The following is a 16370-nucleotide window of genomic DNA, read 5'->3' as shown; positions in this document are numbered from 1 at the left end:
GTGCAAATTCCCAGCAGAAAAAAGCAGACGTTTCCACTTCATGTCCTTCTTCCCATTTACCCACCAATAGTCTACTGACCCTATCTATTGAAGCTGGAACCTCCCATCAGCTTCATGGAAATGACCAATGTAAAAAAAAAAAAAAAAAGGAAATGCTGCTAATTCCCAGATAGCTTTTCTTCTGCTGTGAACCTTAAACAATGGGACAGGTTTTGAATGTCAGGGCAGGCGTGCTATTGTGCTGTAGTAGGCACTGGCCACAAAGATGCAAGTCAATGGGCTAAAGTTTCACAGGGCAGTGTGATGTTCGTTAATCTGCAGCACCATGACTTGGTTCTTTGCCGGCTACCGATCTGCTATAACCATTCACACAAAAGCAGCAGTTTCCTGGAAACTCACAAGTTAAAAAAATAGATCTGGGGCAGATACTGAGAAGCCAGTTTGTATAGTGCGAGGGCAAAAACCTACCTTTAATAAAACCAACATTTGTGTGTATGGGTAGTGGAAAGATGTACATGACACGCCCAATGTACACGACACGCATGACAAAGATGAGATGTAGTTAAGGCGTTTTTTTGCCCCCCAAATAGTCCTCTACTTTCTGAACCAACTTGGGAGCAATAAGGCTCCTGATGAGATGTGGTTCAACCATCCTGGTTTCACCTTGAAGGGGGCAATGGTATACAAACATGCCCATCCTGCAATACGGTCCTTCCAACCATGCACTAGCTGGACCACAACAAGGCACATCCCCCAGCCAAGATGCATGCTGGTGACTCTTCCAGTGCCATGGCTAACCTTTTCCCTTATTTCCTGCCAGGCTGTTGTAAGACCTGATACAGGAGAATAGCCTCCTTAAGCTCTCCCTTCCAACTTGCTAGCACACTTGTGCAACAAAACTGAACTGAATTCAGCAACAAGCTTTTCCTTCAGGCTAAATGAGGCTGGAGCACATACAAAAACAATAACTGATCTGTGTGAGGTCAGTTCTCTGCCATCATGACTGGGAAGACTAAAGCAACAAGAAGAAGCAAGGGCCTTTTCACTCTCACAAGAGCTCTTCCAGCGTCTCATGGTCTTTTGGGGAAAAACAACTGGAAATACACACTCTGCCCTGCACAGCTCTGCAATAATCACAGCGATTACAAATGGGAAGGTGCTATTGTGTCATCTGGTCCTGTCTCCGAGAACTAGGGAAGGATAGTTCTCCAGTCTATGTTTCAGTGTTGTGTCCAATCTAGTTTCAAATACGTGTTTAACTTCCGTAGGAGAAGTTAACCTTCCTGCTCTTAAAATAGGGCATTCTGGAAGCTATAAATATTTGCAAACAAACTTTTCTCTTACTTGGCATTGAAGCAGTAGTGTTAGAGTGATGCTGTAGCTGCAATGGTCCAGGAACTGTGCGAGGCAAGGATTTCTTAGGGTGATATCTTTTATTGGACTAACTGCATGACTGGAATAGAATTAGACAAGCTTTCGAAGAAGAAGCTAAGAAGCATCTAATCTCATTAAATCTAGTCCAAATTAAACTAATTTAAACAATGCCTAAAATTAACCTAATCTATCTTGCTCTAGCCCTAACCCTAACCCGGATCATATCTTGAAATGTGTGACATGCATTTAGGTTTGGGGGAGGCTCTTTGCTCACAGACCTCCAAGGCCAAACTGTATTGAGGGAAGTAGTACAAGGAAACAATACTGACAGGGTACTGACTGGCCTTCAGGAGACCTGGATCCTATTCTTGCCTTTCCTTCCATTTTTGTGGGCAATTCTCTCCATTTACAGAATGACCATAACCACGATGACCTCCTTTGTAAAATGCTCAGAGACCTTCTGGTGCTATAGAAGAGATAGATATTAATATCAGCCATTGGAGCTACCAGGGTAATAGGCTTAGCCACAGGGACTGCAGTAAGCTGTGCCTTCAGAGAAAGCACAGCCTACAGTCTGTGCAATTAGTTGTACAAGAGTGCAACCCAGAGTACTGATATCACAGGAGCACTAGTAGTAAATAGAGCATCTGATGGCCCATTGCTTAATGCGAGGACCTTTCTCATGCCTAGCTCCCTGTCACTGCACAGGCTGCAGGGCTGTTTGTCAGGCAAAGTAGGATTTATTCCCTACTGTGCAACATATTTTTGTCCAGTGTGAAGACGGAAGATAACAAAAGACGGCAATGCTTGTAATTTACTGACTGGTAAGTCCAGATGAGAAGTGAGACTTAACAAAATGAAAATGTCCCCTGATGTTCTACATAAATGTCCTTTAAAACAAAGAACAATGGGACTGTAATAGTTTGCGATTCGGCATTCTCATTCTTACCCGCCAGAATAATGTATACTTTTTTTTTCTTGAAACACACAAGTATTACAAAGGATGCAGCAGTGGATGACTTGGCAAGCTTTCAGAGGCAGGTGTTCAACATGCAATTATCTTAAGGAGTCCATAAGAATGATTGCTCCATGATACACATTTATCTTTAATCTAATATAGTTTACAGAGGTTTTTTTTTCCCTGACAAATTACACTACGCTTTATGGAAATGTAACATTTTGTATGAATGGCTGGGAGCAGCCATGTTGCATGCTAATGAGCAGGACAAAGTAGCTCCACTCTTATTTGCAACTGGCTCAGACCTTTCCATTAGCAAATTAAAATCTGTTCAAATTTATTTACTAATATATTAGAAGAAGCTTCAGGCTCACCCCCTTGACCTGCATTATATAGCAAACAACTGTAGCAGTGAAAATAATTAATAGAGTGTATTGCACCTCCTGTTTGTTTCTTGATCACACCCTGGGGTCAGCTGTTTGGTGAGTTTGCCATCTGCATTCTGTTACAAGGCCACATTTACTTAAAAATTATCAATTATATTTCAAAATGACTTCTCTAATTGAACTTGCTTTATTCAAGAGCGCACTGTCTAAAAAGCTTCTGAAAAATGGCCTTTGCTTGAAATACTTTCCCATTTCAAAGTTTAAAAGCAACTTTCTGTATTGCTGAATCACAACAACTGAACAAACCCACAATGGTAGCTTTATAGATAAATTAGAATTCACTAAATTAGAGTTCACTAATTTTATTTTATACTCACACACACACACACACACAAATGCTGGGAGAGGCAAGGATTTCTTAGGGCCATATCTTTTACTGGACCAACTGCATAGTTGCAATAGAGTTAAACAAGTTTTCAAATGCAAAACATTCTTCTTTGAAAGCTTGTCTAACTCTATCCCAGCTATGCACTTAGTGCAAGAAAGGGTATCACAGTAAGAAATTGTAGCTTCTCACATAATTCCTGGACTATCACTATATATATGTATGCATATGCATATATATGCACCTGTGAAGTACAACAGGTGGACTTATATATATAGGTATAGATATATAGATATAATATATATCTATATCTGTAGATAGATAAATAGACAGATAGATATCTCCACCTGTTGTACTTCCTAGATGCATATGCATACATATATATAGTGATAGTATATATATATATAAGTGATTCTTATAGACAAGAAACTTTTCCAGGAAAGAAAAACAGGCTTGAGCTTCACTATATTTATGGATATGTGAAGCTCAAGTCTGTTTTTCCTGGCTGGAAAAGTGCTGGGGTCATATATACACACACACACACATACAGATACACACATATACACATATATACACATACACTGTCACTCACACACACATATACAGAGAGAGAGATTGAGAGAAATGCTCAGGTTTGTTTTTCCTCTCTGGAGAAGTGCTGGGGTCAAATTCTCCAAAATGATCTTGGCTATAATAGAAAGTCAAGCCAAAGATGATTTCACACCTTAGAGTTTCCTTTAGCATCCCCTCTTCTCATTAGCATGGTGTATTTACTATGCACTTGGCACTTCCCAAACACAGAGGCTTCCTGTCCTTCAGAGCCAACAATTTAAAGATGTGGTGAACTTCAGGGCTATTTGTATGCTTACATGCTTTGCAGAATTTGGTCTGACACCCGTGTATCTCTGACACGCAGGGAGTTGATTGCAGCCTGCTGGCTGCACGGTACAATCATAACTTAGGACAATTACATCTATCACAGTCTGGGTTACAGTGGAGTAACAATGAAGAAATGCCAGCACAGTTACTCAGGACTAACACTGCTAGGACTAACAACAGCATCTATTCTCCGTTAGCAGAGGAGCTTGGCCCATTGCCTTTATTGAAGGGAACCTTGGCTGCTAATTGCATGAAAAGTGCAATCCTCAAGAGCAGGTTTCAGAAGAATAGACGAGACGCTGTGCTTTACTGACCTCTGCCTTCCAGCTCCATGAATGACCACGGCGGGCTTTTTCTCCCTGTGGAACAACTTGTTCGGAGGCCTAGCTGTCTCGTTTCCAAAGGGGAACCTGATTATGATGCACAGTCAAATGAAAACATAAAAAAAGCAGTTTTTGGGATGGGAAACGTGGTCTCTCAACACATGGCTAGTGAAACACAGAGGTTTTACATTCTGCATGATATTGTGCCCCGATTCCTTTACACTCTTGCAAATACCACCCAGCCCTTACACCTAGTAGAGACTTCCCCACCTTTATCAGAGATGCGGACTCTCTCTAATAGAAGAAACTCACTCAGTCAACATGTTTTAGTCTCCAGCTTCACTGCTGAGAGACGCAGTTAGCAGCATTCGTCTGAAGTCAATACCCTACCTTCTGCTTCACCACGGGCATGTCTACACAAGGTGCTTAATGCGCAGAAGATTAATGCTACTGAGCATTAGTGCAGTGAGCAAAGCCCATGCAAATGAGTTAATGAGCAGATTTAGTCTAATGAGAATGAATGTCACCAAAAAAATGTTCACCTGTGCTAATGCGCAGTAGCACCGATTATGGTGCGTTTAATTCGTACCTGTCATTATAGGTACTAAACTTAATGCACCATAATTATGGCACATTAATGAACGTGTGGATGTACCCTGCTGAGATCTAACATTGTTGCTTTGTTTGAATTCTGTGGGCACCTACCCTGCAACAAATGAGCAGGGACCGAAGTGCTTTTACCTAGCCCACCAGAGAATTAAGAGGCCCCTGGCCTTCAGGTCATTCCCTAGCATGGTTAATTAGTTAGTCTATGTTTTTTAAACACAGTTCATGAGCACAAATGGAAAAGCAATTTTTTTTCCCTCCTTAGGTCTGCACTTTTTACAGGAGTTTGAAAGATGTGTACCCCAGGTATTGCAAATCTCCATAAACATCCAGAAAATGCGTTTGTCGTGTGGGACTCACCGTTTTCGGCAGGTCACTCAGCAGTGAAATGATTGAAGAGCAGATGAACATCTACAGGATGGCATATTAATGAAAGAACTAGAACATTATGGAATCAATACGGCACATAAAAAATAGATTTAAAAAATGGAAAAATTCAACGGAGGAGTCTCAAGCTAAAGTAAATTGAAAGTCCTCATTAAGCAGGCGTGTTTCTTAAAGCGAGCCCGCAGAAGACATTTTTGCTGCTATTCTATTTAATATTTTAAACCAGTGAACTAGTAGAAAACAAAATAATTATTGATGAAGTTTGTGGCTGGCACAAAGATTAGTGGGGTGCAAATGCTGAAGAGGAGAAGTATGGATACATCGCACATCTGAAAGCTGGGCGAAAGTCAATAATAGCCCGTACAGCTCAATGGGAAGTCATATTATGGGAGCAAAAATGCAACTCTTACTGAATGGGAAATCGTATCCTGGGAACAAATGACTGAAAAGAACTTGAGGGAGTCCTGGAGGAAAAAAGGCTGAACATGAACTTGCGAATTGATGTTTTCACCCAAAGGGATAATTCTTTCTTTTAATATATAAATAGGTCAATGAAAAGGGAGAACAAATTATGCCAAAATTCCATATGGTTTCTGTTTCAGTATCTGGTATGACTCTTTTATAAACTTACCTATTTGAAAATGTCACAAAATGTTACTGAAAAGTACTTTGAGCCTTAAAATGTTCAGAAATACTTACAAGAAAATGAGCAAAATTCTCAATTCAGTGTGAACATTTCCCAAAAGGTGGAAATTGCATGTTCCCAAAAGTTTCACATCAGCCCCAATATATGTATTTGATATAATCTGACTAGCTTTTTCTCTTCTAAATTGACCCATGATAGCAGAAGTATGCAAAGGCAGGGAACTCCGGCATGTTTTGGGATGCGTGACTGCTGACCTCTTGCGGCTATTTCATGCTATTTCACCTAAAAATCAATAATCCGATCGCAAGTTCAAGCAACTTTTCAATGAGTTTTACTATGGGAGAAACGCAGCTAAAAATAAAGACCCCGTTTGTTAAAATTCTGGTATTTTTTTAAGATACAAATCCTAGCAATCCCGGTTTTAGCAATTGCAAAGCAGTTCAGCATTAGAGCAAAATCCAAGGGTTACTTTCCCGTTATAGAATAATGACTTTGGTCAGGAAGAAATGTTGGGGGATCACCTACACCACCAGTCAGGTTTAATTTAAAGCCCTAAAGCATTACTGCAAGAAAGGCATCAGATTTATCTCCCCTGGCTGCATCCATCCTCTAAATCAGGGGTGCTCAGCCCGCAGCGCCTGGGCTGGATCTGGCCTCTGTTGCCCTGTGGGGCCCTTCACAGATCCATGGCCTGTGGCTCTGCCCCTAGGCAGGATGGTGCAAGGCCCGATCCTGGCATCTGGGGTCAGGTGGGGGTGATGCAGGGCCCCAGGGCCCAATTCTGGTGCTCGAGGTCCGATCCAGTCTGTCTGGCCCTGGGGCCAAAACATTGAGCATCACTGCTCCATATTAAATTGGGTTCGGAAGAACTTACTCTAAAAGTAATTGTATTTCTTACAGGCTTTTGGACCTTCCTTTACAGCATATAGTGGAGAGACTTCTCTTACCCCAAACATCTGTCTGAGGTGGTTGAGACAGGGATAATGTTACTCTGAGCAGAGGGTTTGGGCTACATGACCTCTTAAGGTGGCCCTGATCCCTATACTTCTGCAATTCTAGGCAATAGCGTAATCAGTCCCAGGCACCAATGTGGAGGGGCCTCCAGGATGGTAGTCAGGGCCAGGGTGGTGATGGCGGGGCCACCCAGATGTTTGGTGTTAAAGCCGGCACCCCCTCCCAGCCCCTTTCACTTCCTGGCATTTAACCCACCGCTGCTTCTCCCCTTCCTATGCAACCTCATTGACTCTGCCAGTGACAGCAGCGTGTGGGAAACATGGAGCAAGAAATCATCTACAAACGGGCCTGTGCTAAGTGTGGTTTAAACGTGGGACTATGGCTTTTTATCTCATTACTTGGGTTATCTTCTGTGACCCCTGCCTTTGTTCCTGTGGGTTTACTTGTCCTTGGCTTTTCTCTCCTAGCACTGCTCCTTTCCCCCATCTCTCCCCTTCTCCTTGTATAGTCTAACTGCCCTCTCCTTATACTCTGCTTTTTCCAAGTGCTTTCACAGCATCTGATGCATTGTATTTAGGTTTATGAAAGCTTGTGCTCTCCCTCTCTGTATAGATCTTATTTAGTTAGTTATAAAGGTGCAGATCAACTCTACCTTCCAGTGATGTTCACTGGCCAGCTATGGACATTTTTTAGCAAGGTCCTTTGTGATTTCCACCCAGGTGGCATGAGCTCCCTGAAAATCACTATATCTTCCTCTTTCACAGTCTCCTCTGCCACAATGCCTGCAAAACGCTGGCTAGGTAGCTGGCTTATCATGCAGAAGACAATCAGCTTGCTGTTACTGCAAGCTGATTAATCAGTGGTAGTTTATCAATGGTAGTTATGGCCTCCCAGTACTATAAGATCTGAGTGCCTCATGATCTACAATATATATATATATATATATTTTTTTTTGCAGTGCCCGGTGTGGATTGTACATATAAGCAATGGAAGTGACTTGTCCCGAGTCACTCAGGAAATTTTGTGGAGAAGTATAGATTTAAAAGGAAGGTCTCAGCTATTGCTCTAACTACTGGACCTTCTTTTTTCTCTGCTCTCTTTTGCATTTCTCTGCTTATATTTCTGGGGCAGACTCTGTCTCTCATGTGCTTGCCCATTGGTGCACAACGGGGCCCTGCTCAGTACCACTTGTTATTATTACAATACATACAAGAAATCATTATTTCTACCTTTGCTTTCTCAGTTTATTATGGCATTTGTGCCTTACCCAGCAGCACAACATATTCACCAGGGAGAAGAGAAAGAAGAAACACTCAGGCTTGGCACCTGCTGCCTACCCGGTGCTGCTAGTGGACCACGCGCCGGCCTTGGTCTGCAATGCAACGGGGCAATGATAAGGTTGGTTATAAGATCCTTCCTTCTGCGTATTCCTTCCCGCAGTTTTCCATTTAGTTTAATGTCATGACTGCCAGCGTGATTCATCTCCGTTTCCTCCGACTGGATTTCCTCTTTCTGGGTTGCTTGGGCCTTGCCTTCTTCATTTTTTCCAATTTCTTTTGTTTTCCTTGCTTCCTTGCTACTCTTACTGTCTTTACCACCTTCTCCTTGCTCTCTTCAGGCGGGTGCTCTGTAGCCAACTCTTCCCCTTTTTCCTTCCTTTTCTCAAGTGGTTTCTTCTTCTTTTCCACCTTTACCTTCCTCTCTTTAGGCAGCTCTTCTCCATTTTCCTTCCTTTTCTTGCGTGGTTTCTGCTTCTTTTCTACCTTTGCCTTCCTCTCTTTAGGATGCTCTTCCCCATTCTCCTTCCCTTCCTCAAGTGGTTTTTCCTTTTCCACCTTTGCCTGACTCTCTTTAGGCAGCTTCTTTTTCTTTTCCACATTTACCTTCCTTTTCTTATGTGGCCTCTCTTCTTTCTCTCCACTTGAAGATCTCTTTTTCTTCCTTCTGTGTTTGAAAGCTATAATATGATAGTTCAGTGGTTAAGATCTGAAGAAATGCATTAAGCAAGAAAAGAGGAATGGAGTTGAATTGTCCCCACTTCTAGGAGCTCGGCAGTCAGTCTGGGCTCCAGACATTTGGGCAACTAGGGATCTATGCATGGAGTGGGGAGGAAGGAAAGATGTGAAGCTGGTGACACAGATGAATTGTTTCATGGGTTAATTATCTTATGGTGCATAATGCAGTGGTTCCCAAACTCTGACAGATTGTGCACCACCAATTTAAAACTATACAACCTTAAGTACTACCAGCAAATTTTTTTCATAAAAAAGTAATTATAATAAATCTGTTAACGCACACCACTGATGGGTTGTCTGCATACCACTGGTGGTACCCGCACCACAGACTGGGAACCGCTGACGTCATGGATGCAGGAAAGGGACTGTCTACATGGGGCCTTACTGAAGATTTAGAGTCGGGGTACGTGCCCAACTAGGGTAGGGGTCCATAATAGCAGACTGCAGCACAGCATCAAAGCCCTGTACTTTAAATTCTGCCTGGTTTTTCCCTGATGCGCCAACCAAATCCATTGAAAAGAATGGAAATTCGCTCTTGAGATCTGGTAATGCCTTTTTGAGGCAAACTTGGTTCTGGGATAAACCCCCGCGCTCGCTATTCTACTCCTGGAATGACATTCGCCTATTCTAGCTAGTCACTTTTTCCCTCTTCCTAATTTAATCACTGATATTCTTAAGTCAGATGTCCTTATTTTCCCACTATCCTCCCCTGAGGGCAGTTGCCTTTCCAACGTAGCAAGGGCACTCGTGACACTGGCACCCAGCACTTCAAAACATCTGCTCCTATGAGAGTTTTAGTCCCCAAACTGAAAACTACCCAAGACGCCAGGAAGTTCACTATCTCCGTCTATTGGACCTCTCCGCTCATCTCCCACAGTAAGGGGTGGCAATATAAGCAGGAGAACCAGGCTAGAGAGAAACCTCCTTGCAGTATCGCAAGCACTAAAGGTGGTGATGACCGTCACATCGCTCGACCACTAAAAAGGATTCGACAGCCAGTCATTTTGTGCCAATGTGTACCCGTGTGGCCTGCTGACCACAAAATCAGCAGGGTGTGGGTCAAACAGTTCCAGCTTCTGAAGCCTAGGGCAATACGTGATGGAGTCATGGATACTCAATCACTTAAAATTAGTTTAAAATGAATACAGAAATCCAAAAAACTCCCCAAAACCTTCATGGATGCCAACTCTTGCCAATCTGCCTGATGGAGTCATGGATACTCAACCACTTAAAATTAGTTTAAAATGAATACAGAAATCCAAAAAACTCCCCCAAACCTTCGTGGATACCAACTCTTGCCAATCTGCCTGATAGTTTAGATTGAGCATGGTCCTTTAGCACATACCCTGGCACCTTTAGAAACTACTCATTTGCTTAAATACATGGTTAAATGCTTTGCTCCATCAAGAACTGAAAAAGAGAAGCCACATCGACGGCCATGGTGTAAGGGAGGTGTTGGTTGTAGCGGTGTTGGTCTAAGGACATAGGCAGACAAGGCTCTTTGGGTAAATGTGATACCTTTTATTAATACTATACAATTAATGTTAAGAAAAGGTATCACATTTACCCAAAGAACCTTGTCTGCCTATGATAGGAAAGAAACTCTTCAGGCTCTTAGCTGTCAATCCTGCAAACAATGATGCTGATACAGGTTTTTATACCATGGTGTTGCTGTCCTTCTGAGGATAAAAACTTAAAGGACCAAAGATGCATGACTGCACTACCACGTGGCTTGTGGACTCAGCAGCCTTGACGTACAGGCTCCGATTACTAAATCCACGAAGGTTTACCTGGCATACCCCTGTCAAAAGGGTCTGTCTTGAAGAAGAAGAGCAGCATCGGTTTTTAACCGTTAGGAAACCCACATCTTATAGAGGCCCACCAAGTGGGCAGGCTGCATCTTTACTGAAAGGAAAGAAAGAAAAATCATACCTGCATAGCCAAACTTTTTGATCTTCCCAATTGCCCTTCCACGCACATCGCTTCCTGCACCCCAGCTCCAAGGCTTAGCCCCTTGGGCTTGTTTAAGAAATGGAAGCTTCTTAGCAAGGGCTCCAACCCCAAAGGTCAATGCGCCGATCTTCCTCATCTGGATGCTACCAGGAAACAAGAAACACATTTCTGCTGTGCAAATCCACAAATAGCACCAAGACTACTGAGCTACAATTAACAGAAAGGCCCTGGTCTTTCTTGAGCCTGATGTAATTAATAGAGTAGAGCAGAAAAGGATTTGCACGGTAAGAGCTGAAGTGCAGTAGGTTTCCCGCGCACGTGAACTCATTATAAAACAGCACCTCTCTGCTTTATGCATCAGAAGTGGCTAGATTACAAAAAGCTCGACGCGTTGGCTATACCTCAGGGACCTGGGGTCCGTTTGAAGGTATAGTTACAACCGTGGGTGTTGAGCAGTAGGAAATCTGGTCCTGTGTAGCAGAGGCAATTTATGAACTGGGTCTACAACTGCAGTGAGAACCTCTCGCTAGGATGATCAACACCCACTGCACCTTGCATTCACTGGAGAAACAGCATTGGGGCAATTTCTAACGCAGTGGGCGCAAGGACCCAGGGCTCTTCCATTGTAGTGAGTCACACAGCTGCCAGCTGAATTTGGGTCTCCTGCTCCCTGTCCAAATGCCCTAATCCCACGTTGATTGGGCTAAAACACTTCTTGTAATACTTACAAATAGAAGCACCAGAGGCCCAGTCCAATCAGTAGAGCGAGAATGATGCACACTGAACCGAGAACAACAATCTTGGCTAAGGCTGGCCGGTTTGGGATCACTATGTCACATAAAGAAAATACATCTCAGTGACACACATCATGAACTGAAAGAACAAGACAGGAAATCCTTGGGGATGCCAGGCCATTTGGTCACGTTGAGCTCTCTCCAATTAAACACAGTACTTGTGTATAACCTGTTTTTATAGCATTATTACTTTTGAGAATGATTTGCATGTATTTCTAACACTCGAACAGTGACATTGGCTTCACGCTGGAAGAGCTGCCAACCCCAGATGTTCAGGAATCACAAATTTGGCTCAAAAAACCCCCATGAACTTTAAAAAAAGAAAAATATTTTGGGCTCTTGCAGAGGCCCTCTGTGTTTGCAAGTGTTGGGAATACATTTTCATTAAAGCTAGATTTCCTATGCCACCAGCATCAGAGGTCTAACAGCATCTCCAAGACCATGATGAAATGGGGAGAGTGGGCAACAGTGGCATGCTCCCTTTTGGGGCTAACTGGATAGCATCCCTTAGCTTTTCAAGAGTCAATTGTAGGGATTGAAGGGAAGGATATGAAACACAAAGGAAGGATACTCTCCTTTCTGCTTTCTTATGAAGGCTTTTTTCCCCCTCCCCGTCTTTGTTGTCATTGCAAATGTGATGTTCTTGAATAAGAAGAGGCAATTCCAAAGTTTCCAGTTCTCAGTATAAACCATTTGTTTCTTTGGCTGGTATTTCAAGGACATACTACAACTTTATATGTGCGCACAGAGAAATTATTTAATAGTCTGCTTTTCAAAAGCTTAGAACATGTGGACCTCAGCTGGAATACACATAAATAGGTTTTGAAGGAAGAGACTTTAAATGTGCTTTCTTTGGCTAGAAGAACAATTGTATTTTCTTTGGCTAGAAGAACAATTATTTTTTTCTGGCTAGAAGAACAATTCTTGCCATACTACAAATAGGTATAAACAATCACCTTTGATTAGCATATTTGTTAATTATTATTTGTATTATGGAGCCAATCATGGACCAAAACCACACTGGGCTAGTTACTTCACGAGCATTTTTTACTATGAAAAAGTTTTGCTGCATATTTTTTCCCTTCAAACAGTCAAAAGGTAACCCAAAATCACAGGTAACTTTGGATGTTTCAGGTAACACAGTATTGCAAATACAGTAAAAATATGTCCATTTACATACACACACAGCTTTGCAGGTCCTGTATCTGCTAGGGAGATTTCCACTGCTAGAGGAGATGATAGCACTATTAGAAGCCCAGCAGCAGGTAAGACTATTATTGCAATACATGTTCAGAGCAGCTACACTGGTAGGAAAATTTCAGGTGTAATGACCGTGGATACTTATGGGTTAGGATAAGCAGCCCTTGCTCAACCGCTGAAGGGATTCAGAGATGTCACACCCAAAACTTTCTTCCCTTCCAGCCCTTTTGGATTTTTGGGGAGCACAGAGGGCCCAGAAACCTGGCCCTTTGCTAGACTGAGAATTTCCTTCAAGCCAGCCCAACCCCCTGGCTTATGAGACTTGGATCAAATCCTGATCTGAGCCACAGGCCTGTTGCAATTCTCAGCTGCTAAAAAGTTCCTTGGGAAGTGATGCCAACTTCCATAAAATAGGAAAGCCAGAGACTGTCCAAGTATTATTTGAGGCTGGGGCAAGTAGAGCCAGTTCAACACTGCCCCTACATCCAAAGGATTGTTGGAAGTGGAGGAAAGATGGGGTATTATTTGGACCACATCAGTCATACATGAAAATCAGAGTGGCTTTTATTCATGTAATGTATTGAACCAAATTCCAGGTGTTGATTTTTTTTTTTTTTAAGTCAACCCTTCTCTTCAAGTTTTTCTCCCACTCAGATTTTAATAAATAGGCTTCTACAGGCTATCCTGATGGTATCAGCATTATGGCTGGTAATTTTGAATGAAGACCCATATGGATTCTTTCAAATCTAGGTCTTGAAATATTGATCACTTGTTAAAAGGCTCAGTGCATTTAATGTTCAAAACATCCAAGATCATCTAAATATTCTCTCTCCAATTTCCTTTTCTACAATGGAAGCAGCTGCTAAAGTCAGCAAGATATGTAATTGCCTTTCAGTCCTTACCCTCCAACAGGTGACAGCTGCCTTGCTTTTCTTAAGGCTAGTTTATCTGGGATTGACTGTGTGCCAGAATCACCGAAAGCTCATTTGAAGAAAACAACTTAATCATTTTTATGAAAAATAGCCCCCCCAAAACCATGAACCTTTATTCCAGTTGCTTGCTCTCTTGAACAAAGGATGTGGCTCTAAGTGATGCATGAGGTTGGTATCACTCTGGAGGCTGTCACTGCTTGCATGTCCTAAAATTAAAAAAAACCCAGTTGTTAAAGAGTGTCATATGGCACAGATCTGGGTTGGCCAATCTGTGGCCCAATCTTGTGACTTCCAGGGTTTTCAGAAAAGCCCCCATAGCCCCCACATGCAACTCTGAGGTTGAATGCACTATGCTTGGAGGTTAAATGCACTTTGGGGAAAGCTAAGGGCACTTCTCCAACTGCTGCTCCTGCAGTCCTGGGATCAGCGCTGGTGTGAACTGGGAGCAGGGTGGAAGTGAGATTTGCAACTCTCCCAGGGATATGAACATCAGCCTTGAATACAAGCTGTTACGTGCTGGGACTGTGCCTAGAAACAACCCTTCCCATCAGCTCCTGCCCTAATGATATTACATGCATAGACTTGGAGAAGGAACCAAATGCAAGACTGAGGCATCTCTAGAACATAATACCAGTAGTGTTATGGGGGGGTGCTCAATAAAGGGGGTCACCAAAATGAAGGCAGAGGGACCCGAGGCTCTGGCTGCCTCTCATCACCTTGCCCTCCCTCCCTGTGGGCGATAGCACTTTTGCATGGGAATGTATATCTACATGATTGCCACCAGCAGCCAAGTTAAGCTGTGGCCTTGCTACTGAATTAAGAGCTTTGCATCATTACTTGGCATATAAATCTGCAGCAGCTGTGGGTTAAACTAGCTGTTGGCAATGCCCACACTTCTCTTCTTGGCAGCCTCTTGGCTCAGCTCCGCTCTGTGCCAAGTTTCAACCCCCCACTGCCTCCAACTCTGGTGCCACGGGGCACAAACTCTCTCTGGTATGAACCACGAAGTACCTGGATAGCCTGGGAAGTGGCCAACAGCCATGTGTGGCAGTCCCAGGCCAGTTTCCAGGGAAGGTGGCATGGTCTTCTGAAGCACATCAGGAGCTTTCACAGGAGCTACAAAATATTTTTGGAAACACCCGAGATGAGTTTGGCATGACTAACGAAGTCTTGCACAGCCTAGAACATCCTGCCCCCATGGTGCTACCACCGTGGAAATCACTAGCAATCGTGCGAACGGCAGCCACAGCCTGAAGTATTAGTACACACTTGCTGCCAATGGTTTCACTAGGAACATAAGAATTGCCATTTCCTGGGTCAAACCCCAGGTCCATCTTGCCCAATCTCCTGTGCCACACAGGGGCAACCTGAAAGGGAGATGAACTGGTATGAGCAGAGTTTTTCCCCCCACTGTTGCTTTCTTACTTGCAGCCTCCAGGGTTTAAAGTTCGTATTCAGAAGCTGTATCCCTAACTCCCGTGCTCAATAGGCACTGATGCACCTTTTCTCCAAGGATGTGTCCAATCCCTTTCTGAATCTGGCTAAAGCGTCAGCTTCAACCACATCTGGTGGCCATGCTTTAATACAAGTCACCTGTAGGCATAAGCGGCACTCTACAAGCACCCGGTGCCTTACGTACATGAGAGCTCCTCTGTGGCCCCCACTCATGATTTAGGAGGACAAACCAGGCACAGACGAGGTCAAGGGAAGTCTGAGCTCACCTGAATGAACCAGGGTGGACCGCAGTGACAATTCTCCAGAAAGTGCTGAAAAAGTGAACCAGAAGTGTTTTGCGAGGAGGGCCATGGCTTCAACCCGTCAGCTCCTTTATGGCATGAAGAGCAAGGAGGGGAAGCAGGGACACAGCGAGCGATGTTTCTATTGCCCAGTGTCACTGCGGAAATCCTATCCTGGGTTTCCGCTAGGTCACACGATGTAACAATGACGCCAGAACCGAGGTTCTCATAGTTTTGTTCTAGAACAGGAGGCAGAGCCATCTGGAAGAGGTTGGTTGCTTAAGCAGAAAATATCAGTCCATGCAAAGTGATTACAAAAGGGCAAAACTAGTAGACGCCATGTGACATTCCTCTGCTATAACTCAAGAGTCATGGCAAAAATACAGCCTTGCAAAGCAAGACAAGAAAAATGGCAACTGATCCTCTTACAGCTGCTTCTAGAAAAGGCACCGAGTTCAGTCCTGGAAGGCTGGGTCAGACAGCTGTATCTTCAGGAAAAGTCAAAAGATCAAATGGTAGCTAGCTGCACACCAGCAACATCCTGGGATGTACTGAGTTAAGACAACAGATTATAGGATTGCTTCTGCTTCTGCGAAGGTCAGCTAGAAAAGTGAGCTCCACTGGTTTGGGAACAGATCTCCCCACTATTTCTAATATCAACAGTTTGTATAGCTCCTGGGAAATCCAAAAAGAGCATGGAAAACACTTCAGCTACAGCAGCTCCTCAAAGAATTAATTTCTAAGCACTTGGAGGAGAAGAAAGTGATTAGAAACAGGCAGCATGGATTCACCAAGGGCAAGTCATGTCTGACCAACCTGAATGACTTCTATGATGAGATGAC

At 43.3% G+C, this 16370-nt stretch overlaps 1 protein-coding gene across 1 annotated transcript; it reads right to left on the bottom strand.

Moving 5' to 3' along the window:
• Window positions 1–8133: 8133 nt before the first annotated feature.
• LOC102558804 (translation initiation factor IF-2) lies at window positions 8134–15694 on the bottom strand. The gene is made up of 6 exons (XM_019492769.2): window positions 15514–15694; window positions 14804–14908; window positions 13903–13998; window positions 11595–11694; window positions 10846–11009; window positions 8134–8855 (listed from the first exon to the last, which is right to left on the bottom strand). Exons 1-6 carry the CDS (start codon window positions 15596–15598, stop codon window positions 8377–8379), a joined length of 1029 nt encoding a protein of 342 aa, XP_019348314.2. The 5' UTR covers window positions 15599–15694; the 3' UTR covers window positions 8134–8376.
• Window positions 15695–16370: the final 676 nt, after the last annotated feature.

This window comes from Alligator mississippiensis, chromosome 8 (assembly GCF_030867095.1).
Source record: "Alligator mississippiensis isolate rAllMis1 chromosome 8, rAllMis1, whole genome shotgun sequence".
NCBI lineage: Eukaryota > Metazoa > Chordata > Crocodylia > Alligatoridae > Alligator > Alligator mississippiensis.
The sequence above is the reverse complement of the archived record's forward strand: the minus strand, read 5'-3'. Positions and strand labels throughout refer to the sequence as shown.